Source organism: Manis javanica, chromosome 2, assembly GCF_040802235.1.
Source record: "Manis javanica isolate MJ-LG chromosome 2, MJ_LKY, whole genome shotgun sequence".
In the NCBI taxonomy this organism is placed as follows: domain Eukaryota; kingdom Metazoa; phylum Chordata; class Mammalia; order Pholidota; family Manidae; genus Manis; species Manis javanica.
Window position 1 is genome coordinate 5,070,643 of NC_133157.1, and position 19,744 is coordinate 5,090,386.

The window sequence follows — 19,744 nt, forward strand, 5'->3', positions numbered from 1 at the left end:
GGCTTGATGTCCAGAACAGATACACACGCCTCAACAAACAAAAAACAAATAACCCAATTAAAAAATGGGCAGAGGAACTGAACAGTTCTCTAAAAAAGAAATTCAGAAGGCCAAAAGACACATGAAAAGATGCTCCACATTGCTAATTATCAGAGAAATGCAAATTAAAACTACAATGAGGTATCACCTCACACCAGTAAGGATGGCTGCCATCCAAAAGACAAACAACAACAAATGTTGGGGAGGCTGTGGAGAAAGGGGAACCCTCCTACACTGCTGGTGGGAATGTAAATTAGTTCAACCATTGTGGAAAGCAGTATGCAGGTTCATCAAAATGCTCAAAACAGACTTACCGTTTGACCCAGGAATTCCACTCCTAGGAATTTACCCTAAGAATGCAGCAATCAAGTTTGAGAAAGACAGATGCACCCCTATGTTTATCGCAGCACTATTTACAATAGCCACGAATTGGAAGCAACCTAAATGTTCATCGGTAGATGAATGGATAAAGAAGATGTGGTACATATACACAATGGAATAATACTCAGCCCTAAGAAGAGGGCAAATCCTACCATTTGCAGCAACATGGATGGAGCTGGAGGGTATTATGCTCAGTGAAATAAGCCAAGCGGAGAAAGAGAAATACCAAATGATTTCACTCATCTGTGGAGCATAAGAACAAAGGAAAAACTGAAGGAACAAAACAGCAGCGGAATCACAGAACCCAAGAATGGACTAACAGTTACCAAAGGGAAAGGGACTGTGGGGAGGATGGGTGGGTAGGGAGGGATAAGGGGTGGGGGAAGAAGGGGGGTATTAAGATTAGCATGCATGGGGGGTGGGAGAAAGGGGAGGGCTGTACAACACAGAGAAGACAAGTAGTGATTCTACATTTTGCTATGCTGATGGACAGTGACTGTAAAGGGGTTTATAGCAGGGACCTGGTATAGGGGAGAGCCTAGTAAACGTAATATTCTTCATGTAAGTGTAGATTAAAGATAACAAAAAAAAAAGGAAGAAAGAAAAGGGGGATTACTCCCTAACAGGATAAAACTAACTGTAAATCAACGACTAATGCATGCTTTAAATATCCTTAATTTTGATCACTTAAAGGGTGTCAGATGATCAGCTATGGAGGTACAATTTTCTGATAATATTCCTTTCTCTTAAAAAAAAAAAAAAGCAGTTCCTGTGTGGTGACCTCCAATGAGTTCTACACAATGGTATAAAGGGAATATCAAAGTGTGGGCAAAGGGTCTGTTTGTGTTTATACAGAGGATCAAAGCCTAATTTGGCTACCCAGAAAATGAACTAAGATACGATATGAAGAAGAACTTCCAACATCAGCACTCTCTGGAAGAGTCATACCAGAAGATGATCATCAAAAAACCTCAACAAAGATCCAGGTGATGCTGCAGTTGTAGCTGCATCCATCCCACCAGTTCCCTGGACTTGCCATTGGAATGAAGAAGGAGGTATCTAAGCTGGCCTGTGCTTTCAGTAAAACAACAAATTTGACTGGATCTATACTGTTGGAACTCAACCAAGAATTAGGAGAAGTGCAAGTTGTAGCGCTCCAAAATCTTACAACTACAGACTATCTACTGTTGAAAGAACATATGGGATATGAACAGTTTCCAGGAATGGGTTGTTTTAATTTGTCTGATTTCTCTCAGACTGTTCAAGTACAGTTGGACAATATCCATCATATCATAGACAAATTTTCACAAATGCCTAGGGTGCCTAACTGGTTTTCTTGGCTTCACTGGAGATGGATGGTAATTATAGATCTGCTTTGGTTATGTAACTGTATTCCTATTATGTTAATGTGTGTGCACAATTTAATTAGTTGTTTAAAACCTATACATGCTGAAGTTACTATACAAGAAGATATGTCAAAGAAATACTCAATCTTCCCATGTTTTCTTCCATCTGCTACTCCTATAGCTTTTCTTCTTCCTTCCTAATTACAACCCTTAAATAGAATTCATGCCTCATATCGAATTTACCGAGTATCATAATTCCTCCAAGTGGTAAAGATACCTCAAGACAAATGCTGGGCATAGAAGCCACAGGGCATAAATCTACAAAGAAGTAAAAAGCTAACCTTTTCAAACAATATGGCTTCTCTCTCACTTACCAAATTTACATTTCCCTGTATGGCCCCGGAAGATGACTGGTTAGCCAGAGACAGGTAAGATTCCTCAAGGGAGGAACAACCTAAGACAGGCACAGTCGAGGGGGGCCATCAGGTGAGAAATTGGGGATCAACAGAGGTGAGGCTTAGAACCTCACCCCCCCGTTTTGAGAGAAATCTTCTGCATCCGTGGATGTTTTATTGCCCTTGTCTAGCCTGGATTAACACATAGTCTACAGGCACACACCTGATCATCTACATTTGCTCTCTTACAACACTAAACTATGTTTTCTACCTTTATCTTGCATCTACCTACCACTTCAGCATTTTATTAAAAATAATAAAAATAATAATAATAATAAAGGGAGAAATGTGGGATCCACATATAAATCAAGTATAAAAATCAAACAAATATTCATATTTGACCTGATTGTTTATAGTTCATAATGCATGATCAAAAACGAAAGTTTCTGTGATGACTGCACTTGTACTGTTCACCCTGTAAGAACTTATTCACTATGTAAGAATTTGTTCACCATGTAAGAACTTGTTCGTTATGCTTCAGAAGATTGGAGACTGATGAGAATTAGGCTTGGGGTGGATTAATGATTGTGCATTGAGCATTGACTCCCCTATACAGAATTTTATTGTTGTTAACAACCATTTGATCAATAAATATGAGAGATGCCCTCTCAAAAAATGAAAAAAAAAGAAAAAAAAAAGGGGATAAAAGCCTAATGAGGACTAACTGGAATGAGCGAGGAGCAGCTTAGGATACACAGGCCAGGCCTGTAGCAAAGGACAGCATAGTCAAGCAAAGTCTTAGGTTACAGGGAGAAGGGTGGAAGATGGGGTCAAAAGTAGGTGAATAATTCATTCAGCTGTATAATTAAGATATGTGTATTTTTCTGTAAATTATATATATTAAAAAAGTGAAAAAAAAAAAAGCTCAGGGGTTCACTGGAAGTTCACGGTAGTCATTTCTTCAGTGCTGTCAAGAAACAGCACAGGGTTTAGCAGCAGGGAGGTAAGAGCTGAGAGCCCTGCAACAAGAGACAAGAGTCCCTTTCTCATGACAAGGCAGTTCGACACAAATTTTAAAAAGGCATTTCAGTTGAGTGCCAGATAATATTTAGAAAAGGGCCTAAAAACAGAGAAGTGCTAGAAAATCGTACAGATCTAAGAATTTGAACTCTGTAGAAACTTAAAGTAGAATATCCATGGGCCTGTCACAATGGAGAAGAAAGCCTGGCTTCTCTGCTAGCATCATAGCAAAGAGAAACCCAAATGTCCAGCAGAGCAGAATGTTCATGCTGTCAGTCAAGCCATTCCCTCGCCTTTGGTTGGCTGTGAATTCAGAGGCAAGGGAGTTAGCTGGGAAATCTCGAATGAAGCCCAACTGCCCACGGGGACAATGTTCCAGGCCTCAGACCCTCTTCCTGACCAGGGTCTGGAGGATGAATGCTCATCTCTACCTCACCTGAGGTTCCTCAGGTCGGGCACAAAACCTTTCTCCAGGTTGGGTGATGTATTAAATTCTGTTCACTGAATTTTACGCACATTCTAGCCCTGTTTCTGACATCATGCTCAGGTTGCCCCACTTAAAGGTTCTGTGATCCCTTAGCTTTGTAACCAAGTAAACAGGTCATTTCCTGGCCTGTTTCTTCCCAGGGCTAGTCACACCAAGCAAGTGTAGGTGTTTCAGCGATCTAGGATTTTGAGGGCTGAACTTCTCACATTTCTTGCGGGCACCTTACTGCTCTCAGTGTTCTGCGTTCTTGTCTCTCCAGAAAACACAGGCATAAAGCCAACCACCTGGGGAAAGATGACTAGGACAGAGGTTTTACCAAGCCTGCGCCATCACTTCTTACTCATCCTTTTAATTACCCACACTAATTAGGAATTATTTGACAAAAAAAGAAAGTTGGAATATACAGCAGAGTACAAAAGAAAATCCCCTCGTAAGAGAAGATTATCTTGCAGACATAACTGAAAATTTTGACGGGTTTATTTCTAGTCTCTTTCCTATATTTAGACCTCCACACTGAGATCATACAGTATATTATCTTACACATATTTATGTCTTTTTCATATTTTTCATTTTACATATTGTATGTAACAATTATATAATTATGTATTTTATATATTCCATGTAAGAGAAAATACAGTTAATATGATCTTTGGCAAAATGCTATTGAATGGTTACAATATTTTGCATTTTTTAAAAATGTGATCAGATTCAGTCAGCTACGCCTCTGACTTTTGCATGACTCAGTTCAGTCCAATTTTTCAGTTATGAATAGTGCTGCAATATAAATTCTTCGATATAAAATGTGAGCATTGCTATTATTTCTGTAGAACAAATTTCTGCAAGTATAGTTACTGGGTCTAAGAGAATGAACACTGGTATGGATTTTTATAAATGCTCCCAAGTCATCTTTTACCAACGATGACACAGTATCTATTGCCCCCTGTGGTGGGTGAGGGCTTCGCTCACTTTTGCTTTTTCTTTTGTTCCAGATGTTGATCCCACTCCACATCTAGGACATCATTCACATTCTGGACAGAAAATTCCACATACTGATGAAGGCGCCGAATTTCCTATAAGAAACAAATGAAAAGGCAAATGATTCAGTTTTTTTTCAGTAGCCTGGAGGAAGGTGTATCAAAACAGTTAAATAATTCTGAAATATTTTATACTGAGAACCATAAGAAACAAGGAAAATGTACTAGGCTTTACTATGATCATGGAACATTGTAATTAAAATGAAAAAAAGAAACTACACCTTTTGAACTGTGTACAGGGAGGTCAAGAAAAGAAAGAGGAAACAGGATGGGCGGGGCGTTGTCAGCCTAGCACCTCTAGGGAACAGACGTCCTCACTCAGTTCTCACTTTCAGCTCCTACAAAGTAGCTCCATTCATTCATGTTCACCTTTCTACTGTCTCTTACCCACGTGAAGGGACTGCACCCTGTAAAGGAGCGGTTAGGAGCCCAGGCTCTGAGCCAACTGCCCATGCATGAGGGTCCAGCACTTACTAGTGGGGGACCCAGGTAGTCCCAGCATCTACGTTCCCTTATCTCTCTTTTGCACATGGAGTGCACACAAAAAATGCTCGCTCTTCTTATTTTAACACTTGGAAAAAGAAAATTACTTCCTTTTGAATGGGCAAATTGTTCCCCAAAAGCCAAATGCTTTTCTTTCGGTTCAGACACAGAGCAAGAAATAAAAAGGCATGTAGGAAGAAAGTGTAACCAGATGCAACACGGAGGCCCATAACTCGATGAGTGGCAGGCAAGCAGGAAACAACCTCTTGCTGAGAGCCGGAATCCACAGACTGCTGGGAATCCCCCAGAGCTGCCTGCACAGCAGGGTCCCTTTCTGGAAGGAGGGGCCATTTCTTTCCTTTTACTGCTGTCAGTAAGTTTACCAGGTTTGGGGTGGAAATGGTAGAAATGGCCGACTTGCAGTATTCTCTGCGGCAGGAGGGGATCTGACATACTCACAGGCCCTCATGGCCTAGGGGAGGAGGACCACCTACCCGCAGGGCACCTTTCCTCCCAGGGTTCTAGGCCACCTCTAGGAGTGGGAGATGACTGCCACTAAAGCCTGTGATGCAACAATTCTAAATAAATTGAAAGATGAAAACAAAAACCAAGATTTGGCTAAAACAGAGAATAAGAATAAATAATGAGAAAAGTCAGTCTGCTAAAGTATGGAGCATAGGAAAGCACCCTGGAAAGTGGAAGTTTTGATTCCGGCTCCCCTTTCACAGCGACCTTGGGCAAGACCCTTGGGCAAGACCCTTAGCCTGTGAGGCCCAACTTCCTTCTCAGGACAATGGGATCGGTGACTCCATTCTTGCAGAGCAGTTGGTTTTGAAGGCTAGAAATAACGTATAAAAAACACCTGGCAGAGTGCTAAGTGCTCAATGAATAGCTGCTACCCTTATACTTCATGACTAAATTTATATCTTTTTCAACAGTGTACTCTCTATCAAGCTTAAGGTTTAGTAAAGAATTTTTTTTTTTAATCAAAAAACCATCAAGAGAACTGCCATTTTGTTTGTGACAGCTAAGGAAGTCTACGGAAGTGGGTGAATTATTCACAGGAAATTAACTTTGCAAGGGCAGTCACCCAAACCCATACCTCAGCAAGGGTGACCCAATGTTGTTACAGGAGTTTGTTTCCAACAGCAGACCCGGGGTGCGTCCTCCTACCTGGAGCTGAGCTTCACTCTTGGGATCCAGTGGTCTCTTATAGAGCAAATGGAAATAGCTAGAGTCACGATTCCTCCCATGTTGTTCTCTGGCTTCTTCAACACCAGCAAAGCTCTCGAATAAAGTGGTTTTCAAAGTACTTGTATCTCCATAAAGAGACTAGAAAGGGTACAAGGACGTGTCAGTACAAAAGTGGTGTTTCCAGGAAAAAGACCTTCTTGTCTGGATAAAGGCAGGTGGTATTTCTGTTAACATGAAGGTCATCTGAACATAGTTAACAGTCATGCAAAGCAAGGTCACCACTTGGAAAGATGCTAAGGTACATTAAAAAAAAAAAAATTTATTTTTCTCATTAAAAAAGGCATATTCTAATGACCAGAAACTCAGAAAATAAGAGAAGGATTAATGGCACCTATAATCATCTGAAGACATCACTGCTGGCGCCCTGGAGAACTCTCCACTTTCCGAGCACAGTATTTAAGACCAGAGCTCTGGAGTCATGGTCCAAACTGGGATCCCAGAACCAGCACTCAGTAACTGGGTGACTTTGGGCAAATTACTTCACTCTCTAAGCCTCAGTTTCCTAACCTACAAAACAGAAACAGTACCTATCACACAGGAGAGTTATGAGGATTTAATGAGGGAACACAGGGAAAGTGTTTGTCTGCTGTGAGTGGTTTCGTACGTAATCATAGTAACACACAGCAAATAATACTATTAAGAAATATTATGTATTGTTACACTGTATATGCTCCTAAATATTCTGCCTTTTTTTAACCTAACACTTTACTACAAACTAACAATTTATTACAAAAGGCAGGAAATTTTCAGATAAACCTGAACTAACAACTATAATAAACTTATGTGAAGTGCCTTGTATGTGTCAGTGGGATAGAAACTATTGTTCCATTTTCCATGTGAAAAAAGTAAAACAGAGTGATTCCACTAACTTGCCCGAAATTACATAATTTATTACTAAGTGCTGAAGGCAGGATGTGAACTTAGGCATTTCTAGATAAGCTACTCATTCACAGAAAAAACAACTGGTGGTCACTGATGAGACAAAACATATACATCCACAGAATACCGAAACAACTTTTAAAGTGCAACGCAACTTCGCAAGAGTATCAGTAACACAAACCTCTGTGGTCTCCTTGATGTCCAACAGAAAGATGTGCAAGTCATCTGACTCTGTCCGCAGCATCTTCATCTCCTCACAAGTGCCCACCTGGAAACAGGCTTTGGACGTTCGGGCTTTCAGATCTTCTAACTCCTTCTGAAAGTGTGTGATCTGTAGAAGACAGAGAGGAGAAAACTCCTGAGTCAGCACGGTGCAGCGATAATGCCACTCAAACCAGACTGACGAACAGCACAGACTCCTGGGTGCCAAGGTAGGACGCCAGAACACAACAGTCACACAGGGGTCTGCCCTCAGCCATTCAAATGCGCTGTCAGAGCAAACTCGGGAAAAATCAGCAGGAACAGACTTACCTCCTCCCCAATTCCAGCTATCACAGGGTCTGAGTCTTGCTTTTCTGTAACAGGAGGCTGGAGTAATTTTGTCTGAAATGGAAGGCAAAAGGCTTAAAAAATGCATCCTCTGCCATGAGTTAGGGCTTCTTGAAGCAGCTGGTCCAGTGCCTATCACAGGGAGCGGCACTTTGATAACACAGTCATTGTCCCACCATCCGTACTTCTGAACTGGACTTACTGGGTACTTACTTGGCATAAGGCATGTTCTAGACAGTGGAGCCAGAAGTGAACAAGATAGCCAGGTCCCTACTCTCCTGGAACTTACTTTCTACTAGGACAAAATGGATAGGATAGGAAGTCAGATAATTTAAGCAGGTGATAAGGGGTATGAAAAGTAAGCAGAAAATACAGAAAACAAAAGGGAGCACTACACAGATGACATGGTCCGGAAAGTCCCCACTGAGCATGGCCTTTGAGCTGAGACCTAGACTAAGGGAGAAAGCTATGGAAAGTTCTGGAGGAAGCACCTTCCAGGCAGCAAGAACATGTACAAAGAATCTGAGGCAAGAAAGACCTTGGCATCTTCAAGGCAAAGAGATAAAATGTGGGCACAGTAAAGTCAGGGAGTGGGTGGGAAAGGTTAGGGGCAAGTCATGCAAGGCTCTACCAAGGAGTTTAGATTTATTCTAAGTGTTTTAGGAAGTACTAGTGCAGTTTTGGGAGACTTTAAACTATTCTTTGATTTATGATTTTAAAAAATCCTCTTGCTGCCAAATAGAGCATGGGTAACAGTGAGAGACAGGAGAAGAAACAGGGAGACCAGTCAGGAGGCCAGCAAGCTCAGAGAAGATAATGACCTGAAATACAACATAAGCAGGGGAGACAGCAATATGGATCAGGGCATATACACATCAGAGCACAGCTGGCAAGACTTTCCGTTGGCACGGACTGGGGGAGGTTCTGGTAGGAATCTGGGATGACTTCTGGCTTTGGGGCTTAAGACTACTTGGTTGGTGCTACTTACTGAGATGGGAACACTAGAAAAGAAGTAGGTTCGGGGGGAGACAGGAATCAAGAATTCTGCTTTAGTGGTTATTATCTCAGATGGCTTTTAGATTATTTGATACCTATAGCAATTAACATAGAAAGAGTTTTTAGACTGTATAAGCATTCATGAAACCAACAAACATTTACTTAACAAATACCATGAGTCACAGATTATGCCAAAAGCTAGACCTGTAAATTGGGCATTTCTAAATGATTTCTAGAACAGCATACAAAAAGCACTAATCATGAAAGAAAAATTCGTATACTGAACTATATTAAAATTAAGAACCTGTAGGCATAAAAAGAAACCATTAAGAGAATGAAAAGGCAATAATTCAGAGTAGTTATGTTAAAAGGATGCACAAACTTGAAGAGACATCTCATAAAAGAAGTTACTCAAATAACCAATAATCCTATGGAAAAAAAGTTCAATTTTGTGGTCATCAATGAATACTAATTGAAAACACAAAACGCAACAATAAAAAATGGAAACTAACAAGATTGGTCAGGATGTGGAGCAGCTGAACTCTCATCCACTAGTGGGAACTGACTGAAGGGAAATACAGGCATACTGTGCAGCCTAGCAATTCCACTCCTCGGTATAAGCCTAGCAGATATGCATACAGATGTTCACCTAAGGACATCAACTAGCGCAGGGAGAGCAATGCTATTCACAGGAACTTAAACCTGGAAACCATTCAAATGCCTGCCCAGGGTAGAATACTTGCAGTACAGACACTCGATGAATTCCCTTCAGCAACAATGATACGGAAAGATCTCGCAAACACAATGTTAAGCAAAACAGCCAGATAGGACAACACATGTTGCATAATTCTGCTAAACAGAAGGTACAAACAGGCCAAGCTTTGCTGTTGGAAATCCTAAAAGCAAGGCCCCTTTGGCAAGGTTAGTGACTAGAACGGTACACATGCGGGAGATTCTGGGGTCTGGTAATGTTCTATTTCTTGATCTGGGTGTTGGTTAAAATGGTGTATTCAGCTGGTAACAATTCACTGAGGTGTGCTTTGTTTCCTATGTGTATTATATGTCAAAAAATTAAGTAAAACTGAGGTGGTATGGAAAGGCAGAGAAAAAGAAAGCACTGGATATACTCCTTGGGTACTTTGGAAGTGAAAGAAAAAAATTCAGTGCTATGTCTTTTCAGACAGAAAGAGAATTCCACAGACTGAACACCATAGCACAGATAGGTCAGGATCAGTACAGAAGAGAATTCTAACATTCCGGGGTTGAGACAAATGGCTTTATGAGCACACATTACAAACATTCAGAGCTCATGTTTTGATATTTTCTATCATCCTAAATACCATTTCAAAGGTGTGAATTCTGAAACACGAAAACCTAGTTTATAAACATGGAGGATTGGGGCAGTAACATAATCAACACACATTGTTAAGCTAAGCTTAAGCGTACCTGGGGAGAGCCTGACTTGACCATGGGAGGAGTTATCCTGGGAGACTTCTGGACTACTGAGGGTGCTGGACTTGGACTGCCCTGAGCAGATCGCCCTGCTAGAATAAAAAGTAATTAAAACAGACAGTATTTATTTCCATTTTCTCCTATCACAAAATCCTTTCCTCTAATCTAAAAAAGTAGATTTCTCATTGTCCCTGACCCCCTTCAATGATTTTTCTTACCGAGAATGATACCCACAGTTGTGTCAGTCTTGTTCCAAGATAACTAAAAAACATGCATTATGTTTTTAGATGTGAAACTCTTTCTTATGAACGAGATAAGCCTTCAGTGTGTTTAATAAGTATGTTTATTTGTGTACAGGCCCAGAAGACTAGCCATGTGGCCCACCCTCACTGCCCCCAGAGGATCCTGATGCACATCTAGGAACCGGGGACAAAGTACAGCAACCACTAGATGAGGACTATAACCCCATCACCTTCTAAGAACTCACAGGGTCTTCAGGAGCCTCCCGGAAGCCTCTAGGACAGGTCTCACCCTGGTGCCCATTAGAATCACCTGGGGAGCTTTTAAAAAAGATACAACAAAAGCTCACATCCAAGCCTCATCTCCAGGGAGCCTGATTAAACTGTTAGGGAGGGACCCCCCCAATGAATCTAGTGTGCCACTGGGACTATGATCCAATAATCTAGGACCCTCTGAACTTTATTAAATAATGGCAATGGGTTGGGGTAGGGGTAGGGAGATTCGAGTGGTGAGCAGTGGAAACAAGGACCATTATGGTTGAAGTTTTCTCTCCCAAACTGTAAGCCATGTGATAAGACTAAGGCAAGGCTGCTTAACTTTTTGGGCCATAGAATTGGAGAAAAAGTCCTGGGATAAGGTGACTTTTGCAAACTCCTCAATGCAGCCCTTTCTCTTGAGCAATAGGCAGGAGAAATGATTTTGGGAATTTCACAGCTCAGTGCTTGCTCGATATTGACCAAGATAAAGATCCCCCAGACACCCAAACAGCAAATGGCTACCCAAATATGTCTGGCTAGGCAGAATTACTGGCATTCATGAAAATAACCAACTGAAAAACTGAGATCGGCAAACACCATCCTAACCACGTGAGCAGATTAACATCACCTATGTCAGGACAAAATGAAATCATGTGATATGGCACACATCCCCTGTGTGGTATCACTGCCCATACGTTCACCCTGAATCTCACTATCTGGAACGTCCAAACTGAGGGGCAGCCCACAGAACTACTGGTCTGACGTCCTCACAAATGCCAGTGCTGAGAAAGACAAAAAGAACTATTTGGGACAGAGACTAATGAGACAGAACTGGAATATAACACTTGGTCCTCAACTGGCTCCGGGATTGGAGGGGCAAAGAAGCCATAAAGAACATTATCGGGATAACTGTGGCAAATGTGAATATGTGCTGTGGAGTACTGTTCAATTTCCTGAGTCTAATAAGGTATCATGTGCCCTTCTTTTTAGGAAATATACACTGAAGTATTTAGGGATAAGGTGTTTCATGTCTGCAATTAACTCTCAAATGTTTTAGAAAAAAGTTTACACTACAAGGGAAAGACAAAGAGCAAGAGGAACAAAATGTCAGCAAGTGCTAAGTCTGGGAAGGGAAAATACCCCTATATCCCTACAGTTCATGCAACCTTTCTGCAGGCTTGAAAGGAAAAAAAGAGATAATACATCTGCTTATGGAGCTTAATAACACACTTAAACATGGCTGCACTAATTATTTCCATTCGCGGTTTTTATTTAATAAACTTGCTTATTTACGAAGAGCTTGAGTGTGAAAGACGCTTACAAGAGGCAATGAGCATAAAAGCCACCGCAGGCTCTGTCTCTTCGCTGCAGCCTGAAGAGTTGTTCTGTGACTGCCCTTCTCGTAGGCAGGCCCGTGAAGATAAATGGCCCACGAGATACTCTGAATCAGCAAGTACACTTGGCCCCATGAGAAATGTCAGGAAGCCAAGTGTGGCAGCCTCGTCATCGTCGGGAATCATCCCAATTCAGAGTTCAAAGTCACAGCACATTAGTGCGAGATACAGGGAGCAAGAAAAAGCGATCTAGCACAACTATGTTAGCTGGGATCCTTAACGACTGGAAAACGTTATTTCGAGAACTCGAGACGAAGCGCTCAAGTCGTTCACTGGAAGTCATACCTGACACCGAGGAGGAGGAAGACTTTGATGGCGTGGGACTGGGTGATGCCGAGGGCGGTGCAGGGTGGCTGAGAGGCCCGGAAGAGGCTGGCTTGGAGGCAGAGGAGAAGGGAAGCACGGACGGTGCGCCCTGTGAGCTGTTACCAGGGGCAGAGGTGGCCACGGCAACAAACCTGCCGACAGCAGAGTGGATGCATCAGAACGGGCTGCTGCGAAGTTCTTGTGCACAGGTCACGGGCAATGTCATCCCAGGATGATTACTGTTTGTGGTTTTTTTGCCTTCATGAAACATCAATGTTTACTTATTTCTTACAAAAAGTGAAAGCTGCAAGGAAACATTTTCTTATCTTTTGCTTATTTAGGAACGAATGATCCAATGAAAGTATCGAGTAAGTATTCAACGTGAAGATGAAACTAAGTTTATCAAGATCTGAAATACTTAGTTCCTCTTCTATCAAGTTGAATAAAAATGAGGGCAGACTCAATTATACTTAGGAGAGTTTAGTATCCTCCTTGTGCCAAGGAAATTACTGAAAACTCATTTTGGGGGTGATCACCGCCTCTGCAGAGTGGAAAGAGAAGAGAAAAGAAGGCCACCACCTTTGGGACGCCTATGGGAATGTAAAGTAAGTTTCACGTACGGAGTAAACATGTATAAAAAAATCAAAATATCCAGCATTAGATGTCTGGTCACATAAATTATGGGGCAGGCACAAAATGGAATATGAGGCAACCATTGGAAAGAAGTGGCTGTGTGATGGTTTAATATTAACAATGACCATGGCAGCGGCAGTGGCACCAGCCAGCGCTGCTTCCCCATAAGAGGAAGCACAGGCGGAGGAGCTGCTGGTGTTTATACTCAGTGGACACCTCGGGAAGGGTTACAACCATAGGGGACTGCCTCCCTCCAGCTGACATTCCAGTGGGGAGACAGCAGCAGATAAGGAAGTAGCCCACGTGGTATGAGTGAGGCGGGAGGACCTAGACCCGTAGGAAACTGGAGATCCATGCTAAGGAGCGTGGACTCTGCTCGAAAGGCAATGCAAGGCCACTGGGGACTGTCAAGCAGGAGTCATCTGAGCCTACAGTTTCACAGGCCACTTTGGTGGCTGTGCAGAAAACAGTTCAGAGAGTCAAGGGTGGACATGGGAAAAAAGGCTACAAGACATCCATTTCCCTCACAGGATGCGCACTATTCATTGTTTCATTTTTAGAAATAAGGAACATCTACATCTTAAATCCGAAAAAGTGAAACAAGCATTTAAATTAAACCCCTAATAATTAAAAAAAAAAGTCTAAGAGACTCTTCTGGACTCTATCCACTGATGAAATGCAAACTTTTATGTTGTTTGAATTTTTTACCATTTGGGACAAAGGAGAAAAGAGAAAATGTACTTGGTAACTCCTCTCACAGTGACTCTGTTTCCACTGAATAACATGGTATTTCTACACTTCCTACAGAAGAATCAGCCCTCCTGTAAGGGTTACTTACTTTTCGCCAAGGTTGACCTTGACAGCAGAGGCTGAGGGTGGGAAGGAGGGTTTCCCTCCTACGTTTGGAGCAGACACACTTGGCATTGGTGTGCTTTCCAGGGCAGGCTTAAAACCCAACGATCCAAAGGAGAATGAAGCAGCTGATGGTGCCACGGGAGAGGCTGCAGGCGTGGGTGCTGGGGAGGCTTGAGGAGGTGGCGCGAAAGAGAAGGTGGAGGCGCCAGAGCCCAGGGCCGCTTTGGAATTGTCAGAGCCACCAGAATACGGAGGGGGCTCCCCAGAGGCTTTCAAGGACGAAGACCCAAAGGAGAACACAGTAGGACCTCCAACAGCAGACGGCAGAGAGAAGGTGGTGGTGGGAGCAGCCGGCAAAGGAAGGGGAACAGAGGCAGGTGCTGCAGCTGTGGAAGCATCGAGTTTCTGTGGGGCCTGAGAGGAGGTCGGGGTGGTGGGAGTGCTTCCTGCAAAAAAAAAAAAAAAGAAAAAGAAAAGAAAACAATGGAGAAAAAGAAAAAAAAGAAGTTAGCACCGTCACATCTGAGGCCCACATAACGGAGCAGGTGCAAAAGGGTCTGTGGCAGAATGCGGCCAGAAGTACTGGTCCCAGCTCAAGAAGAAAAAGAAAGGGAAATAGAGCGAATGTTGGCCTTGCCATAGCAAACATGACGTATGACAGGATGTAAGGAACTTAAAAGAAAAAGGAAATGGGGGAAACATTAGACTGATTAACAGGACTTGATGGACACCCAGCTGAATAATACAGAAAAAACACACTTCTCAGTGTGAGACTGAAAAATAAGTCATTCCAGAACATTTCATTATCAGGAGGAGACTTTAACTCAGATGTCCACTTCGTAACAGTCACTCAAAGCGATTCCAGATGAATTAAAGATATGTACGAACACAAAAGCACACATACACATGTATCTCAAAACAAGGAAGGCAAAAACATGAGTTACATCTTCAAATCTAAAAACTTGAGAAATTTAGGTATGACAAAAAGATCACAAAAGATTAAGACTTGACTCTGTAAAAAGTTACATACCTAAAAGGTAAATGACCTAAAAAAAAAATCTGCAGCATATGACAATGTTTTGCTTTTAAAAGTTCATACAGATTGAAATTTTAAAAAGTTCAGAAGTCTAATAAGCCAAGAACCTAATTCACAAAAAGAAAATATATTCAATTTCCCTAACTCTCTAATGCCAATTTAAATAGGGTGTATTTTTGATCACCCTATAAACTTACCAAAGTTTAAATATGCATAATCCCTATGTTTAGAAGGGTAAAATCAACCTGAAACCTTCTGTCACTGGCAAGTACCTAATTTAGCACAGTCTTTTGGAAAACATTTCAGCATTATGTCTCAAAAGTCATAAAAAATGGACCCAGTCATCTCACTTCTAAGAATAAAGCCTATGAAAATAACCTAAAAAATGATTTTAAAAAAGACATTAAATACACCCCAAATAGTGAAAAAAGTTCAATGGAATATGAAGTACTCTATTTAAATGAATTACCAAGATTATGTGAGAACTTGGAAAACACTTTAAATTAAAGACCTGCACACCCCGCATGTATACACAATGATCACAGCTATGAAGAAAGATGTTTATGAGAAACCACTGGAAGAGAACACCCAAAAAGCCAGGCTTGAATTTTTTTCTATTTTCCAAACATTCTATAAACTAAACACATTCACTGTCTAAATTAAATAACTAAATAAACAGGGCACAAATATTTTCTTTATCAACACATTTAAATTAATGGGTCCTGGTTCTTCCAGATTGCCTGAGGTGACAGTTTATCTTCACTACATCCAAAGCAATGGAATAAGTAGGATGCAAGTTATGAAAATACCACTTCCTAAAAACAGAGAACCCAAAGTAAACTGCCACTTTTACGGAATTATAATAATGCAAGCAAATCTAGCAATACCTCCTTTACACAATGGAACCAGCAACAGGTAACTTCTCTAAAGACACAAATACATAAGTGCTAGTAATCATTTCCACGCACACTTGGTAGACCAACATGAGCAGCACATGCCAGACCTCAAAGAAATCACAGGCACTTTTGCCACTGAGAGAAAACAGAACTGCACATCTGAAAGCCACCATGTGCCTACTCCTGACCATCCTACTCAGCATCCTTGGAGATGTACTGTAGAAACAGGTGGCACCCTTAATGTCTTCTGAACCCACGACCAAGGCTTTAGGTAGAACTGGCAGGACCCTCTCCCTTCCGCGGCTCTCTCGCTCATCTGAACACGGCTGTTACCTCTGGTCCAATGTGAGGGAGGAACGGGGTTTCTCTATGAAAGGTGAACAGTAAAACTGGCCTCTTCTTGTACCCAGGGGTTTAATGAGCTAGTAGCAAAGTCCTTCACACTGAACCGTGCTCAGAAACCAATACCCCCACCGGCTCCCGACTTCACAGGGCATGCTGCTTGTTACAGGCAGATCACGCAACCGGGTGCAGGTGGCTCCTGGTACTCACGACTACTTTGAGAGAAAACACCTCAGAGTACACACATTGTACGTAATGAGATATCCCAACACAACAACGCTTAGGCAAGGCTCCTACTTTATTACTTGGGGTCCCACTGCCAAATGACAGCAACTGAAATATTTGAGTGGCTCTACTGAGGAGGAACAATTCTCTCTGCATTAGGAAGAGTGGGAAAATATACCCTAAGTACTGTCAACCTATCAACCCACTGGTCAACATACTTTTCCTCAGATATGGGGCTCCAAACACGCAACAATCCCCTTCTAAAAAGTTTTTATGTTCTTTTCGCAGTGATACATCATTACTGTGAAAAACCTGAAAAAAAAGATTAGCATTTGCATGTGTGCATTTGTGTGCATGAGGAATATGTACCAAATGTTGGCCATGGCTACCACCTGATGATAGGCTTTTAAGTGACTGTTTCTTGTATTTTCTAATTTTTCTCCAACAAACATTTATCACTTAATGTTTTCAAAGAGGAAAAAAAATAAACCTAAAGAAAATGAAACATAGATAAAAGAAGTCCTCATCCCCACCACCCAAAAATAACCACTATTTAGATTTTAATACCCATTCTTCACGTATTTTTCCTATGCACATATTTTATCTCATAAAAAGGAATCACAAAGTAGGTGGTACTTTTTCATGATGTATTCCACTAACTCCTTTCTTGTCAACAAATACATTTTTAAGTTACACAGCATTCACTGTACTAATTAATGTATAATCATGGTAGAATACATCTTGAGGATTCAGACCATATGGGATGTTATACCAGGATGTTGGTAAATTACCAGATGGGATCCACCTGGCTTGAGCCTCCTTTTTCTCCAAAACAGAGGCTGGAGAACAAAGCTTGTGGGTGAGAAGAGCAAGGGTGTCCGAGGAGATCAGCCCCCGCCTCATTCAGACAGACCAGCCAGGGGAGGAGGAGCCGAGGCACCCGTCCAGTTTTCCTCCTTGGGGACAGTCCTGAACAGCCCCGTGGTACTCCTCCTCCGCCACAGCAGTGAGAGGCACACACCTGATGACCTGGGCTGTCGTTCTCCTTCCAACGAGAGCCGCTCTGGTGTCTTGATGAGAGATCTAACCCCAGGATTTTGATTGATCATATAAAATGGACAAAGCACACCATCTGTTGAAAGTAACATAAGAACTGGAGCAGGAGGAAGAGTCTTGTCATCATCTGTTAAAAAAAAAAAAAGTGACAAAAGAGCCAAGTCAATTGAAGGCCCTGGGCCTGTAAGGACAGACTGCCCTGAGCAAGCAGCAGCTTAATGGACTCATCCCAGCAGTAGCTCGAGTCAGTCTGTTCTGAGTCAGATCTGAACAGCTTTTTGTGCAACAGCTCCTTAAAGAGAGCTACTGCCATCACTGGCTCGCCACCACCCTGCGAGGCCCAGCACAAAGCTGCAGCCATCCTGCAGCAGCTCCGACACTCCCACCGTCCCGATTCAATGAGTGTCTTGGTGTTTGGGAGGGAGGTTCAGTATTCCCTTGACCAAGATCGAAGTCTCTAGGAAGTGACTGGTTTAGTGGAAAAACAACAGACTAGACTCTTTGTAAAACACATAATAGCACACATACTTTAAATTCATTCACAACTGAATCATAAGCATGTATTCTGTCAATTAAGACTTGAATGGGATCAGAGTAAATGAGCTAACTAACCAAATAACCTGATGAGGGAAAGGACAAGAACTTCACGGTGCCTGATGGGGACACGTCTTGAAATACAGCACCAAGGAGCAAATACATCTTCTGCTGCACTTTCACACATCATGGGATGCAGCTCTGCCAACCTTCAGCAGAGGGAAAGACATACTCAGAGCACCCACTCAGGCCCAACTTGGAAGCCAAGTGCTTGAGATGCCCACTGTCTACCCCATGCCTTCAAACCAAGCACTGGGATGCAGTACCGGACTAGGACACTGTTGCCTAGAGAGGTCACTGGGGAACTGGACTGGCAAAGAAACAAAGTTGTGAAATCCTGAGGTTCTGTATTTCAACCATATTCTAAAGTAGATACAAATACACGCTATCTCCATACATGCACATATACACATAGGCAAAGGCACACAGGCACACACACACAGAGTCATCTGGCCTTGGTCTCACCAATGAGCATCCATTCAAGTTGGTTTCCTGTTGTCAAAATACACTCTCCATCACTCTTCAAACGGAACTTAGCCACCAGAATATAAAAGTGCCCAGCAGAGTAGACTCTGTCATGACCGTGTAGAACTGGACTTGAATGTTAACCATTTCTAGAAAGCAGACTATTTCTGCCCTAAGCTACACCAGACTACACTTACTAATGGTGATTTCCACTTGGTTAGTATAATCGACAGCAACTCCCACGGGCAAGGAGTCATCCCTCTTGTCTGTCACAGGCAGTTCAGCGCGACTAGAATCCTCTAAGAGCCAAGATTCCCAATTAATCTGGAAAAAGGAAGCAGAAGAAAATGCCATGTTGGTCAGAGCTTTGCATCAGTTCCTTCCAGCATTGTTCAATTAGGAAAGAAAAAAGACAACTCATTGGGTTTCGATTTATGTGCCAGCTAAGACTATGAATCTGGGAAGATGGTCTAAAAGCCATGAGTACCCCCATCAAGTGAGGGGTTAATTCTCCAAAGCAACTTACCTGTTCCTGGTATATCAAGTCCCTGCCTTGTGAAAAAATAGCCACCATCGTGAATACTTTCTGAGGCACTGTTCACCACAAGGTAGATTCCTAAACATGGCAGGTGAATCCCATAGCCACACTAAGCCACTTAGTACCTGCTCCCAGCAATCTGGGATTGGAACCAGGAACCCTATTTGGTGTCTACTGCGGTCTGAGCCGACGAGCTTATAAAGCTGGCCAGAGGCCCTGTGCTCATTCATCTGTAGACAGGTCACCACAGTTCTTGTCTTACCAGTTCCCAGGGTCAGTTTCTCATGCCTGTTCATCTGTCTGCCTCTGGATTCCTTGAGAAAACCACTAAGTCTTTCCAATAAACCCTCCTTTGACTTACATTTGCTTGAGTGGCTCTGTTCCTTCCAAAAAATGGTTTCTGATTTTTAGGAATCAATAACACTCGATCTAACTTTCAGTGTCGACCAGAACCGAACAGCACGAATCAAAGGGGAGCAGTGCTCAGCGAGGGACAGAGAGAAAAGCAAAATGCCACTCGGGACAGGGGATGCACCCACACTCCAAGACTCAGCTATGGAGTGAATAACAGTCACATTCACAGTGCAGCAAA

The 19,744-nt window shown here is 42.3% G+C and overlaps 1 protein-coding gene across 4 annotated transcripts in view; it reads right to left on the bottom strand.

The window, feature by feature from the left end:
• Positions 1-19,744, bottom strand: part of NUP214 (nucleoporin 214) — a 103,090-nt gene that overhangs the window by 70,440 nt on the left and 12,906 nt on the right. For 3 of the 4 annotated variants that reach the window (XM_073222683.1, XM_073222676.1, XM_073222690.1), the window contains exons 10-18: positions 18,812-18,938; positions 17,521-17,682; positions 13,984-14,446; positions 12,492-12,664; positions 10,310-10,407; positions 7,850-7,921; positions 7,500-7,649; positions 6,359-6,517; positions 4,635-4,738 (exon numbers count right to left, since the gene is read on the bottom strand). In XM_073222683.1, coding sequence (XP_073078784.1) covers positions 4,635-4,738; positions 6,359-6,517; positions 7,500-7,649; positions 7,850-7,921; positions 10,310-10,407; positions 12,492-12,664; positions 13,984-14,446; positions 17,521-17,682; positions 18,812-18,938 — 1,508 coding nt within the window. The remainder of the gene's footprint in view (positions 1-4,634; positions 4,739-6,358; positions 6,518-7,499; positions 7,650-7,849; positions 7,922-10,309; positions 10,408-12,491; positions 12,665-13,983; positions 14,447-17,520; positions 17,683-18,811; positions 18,939-19,744) is intronic. The other variant, XM_073222678.1, reaches the window with a different exon arrangement.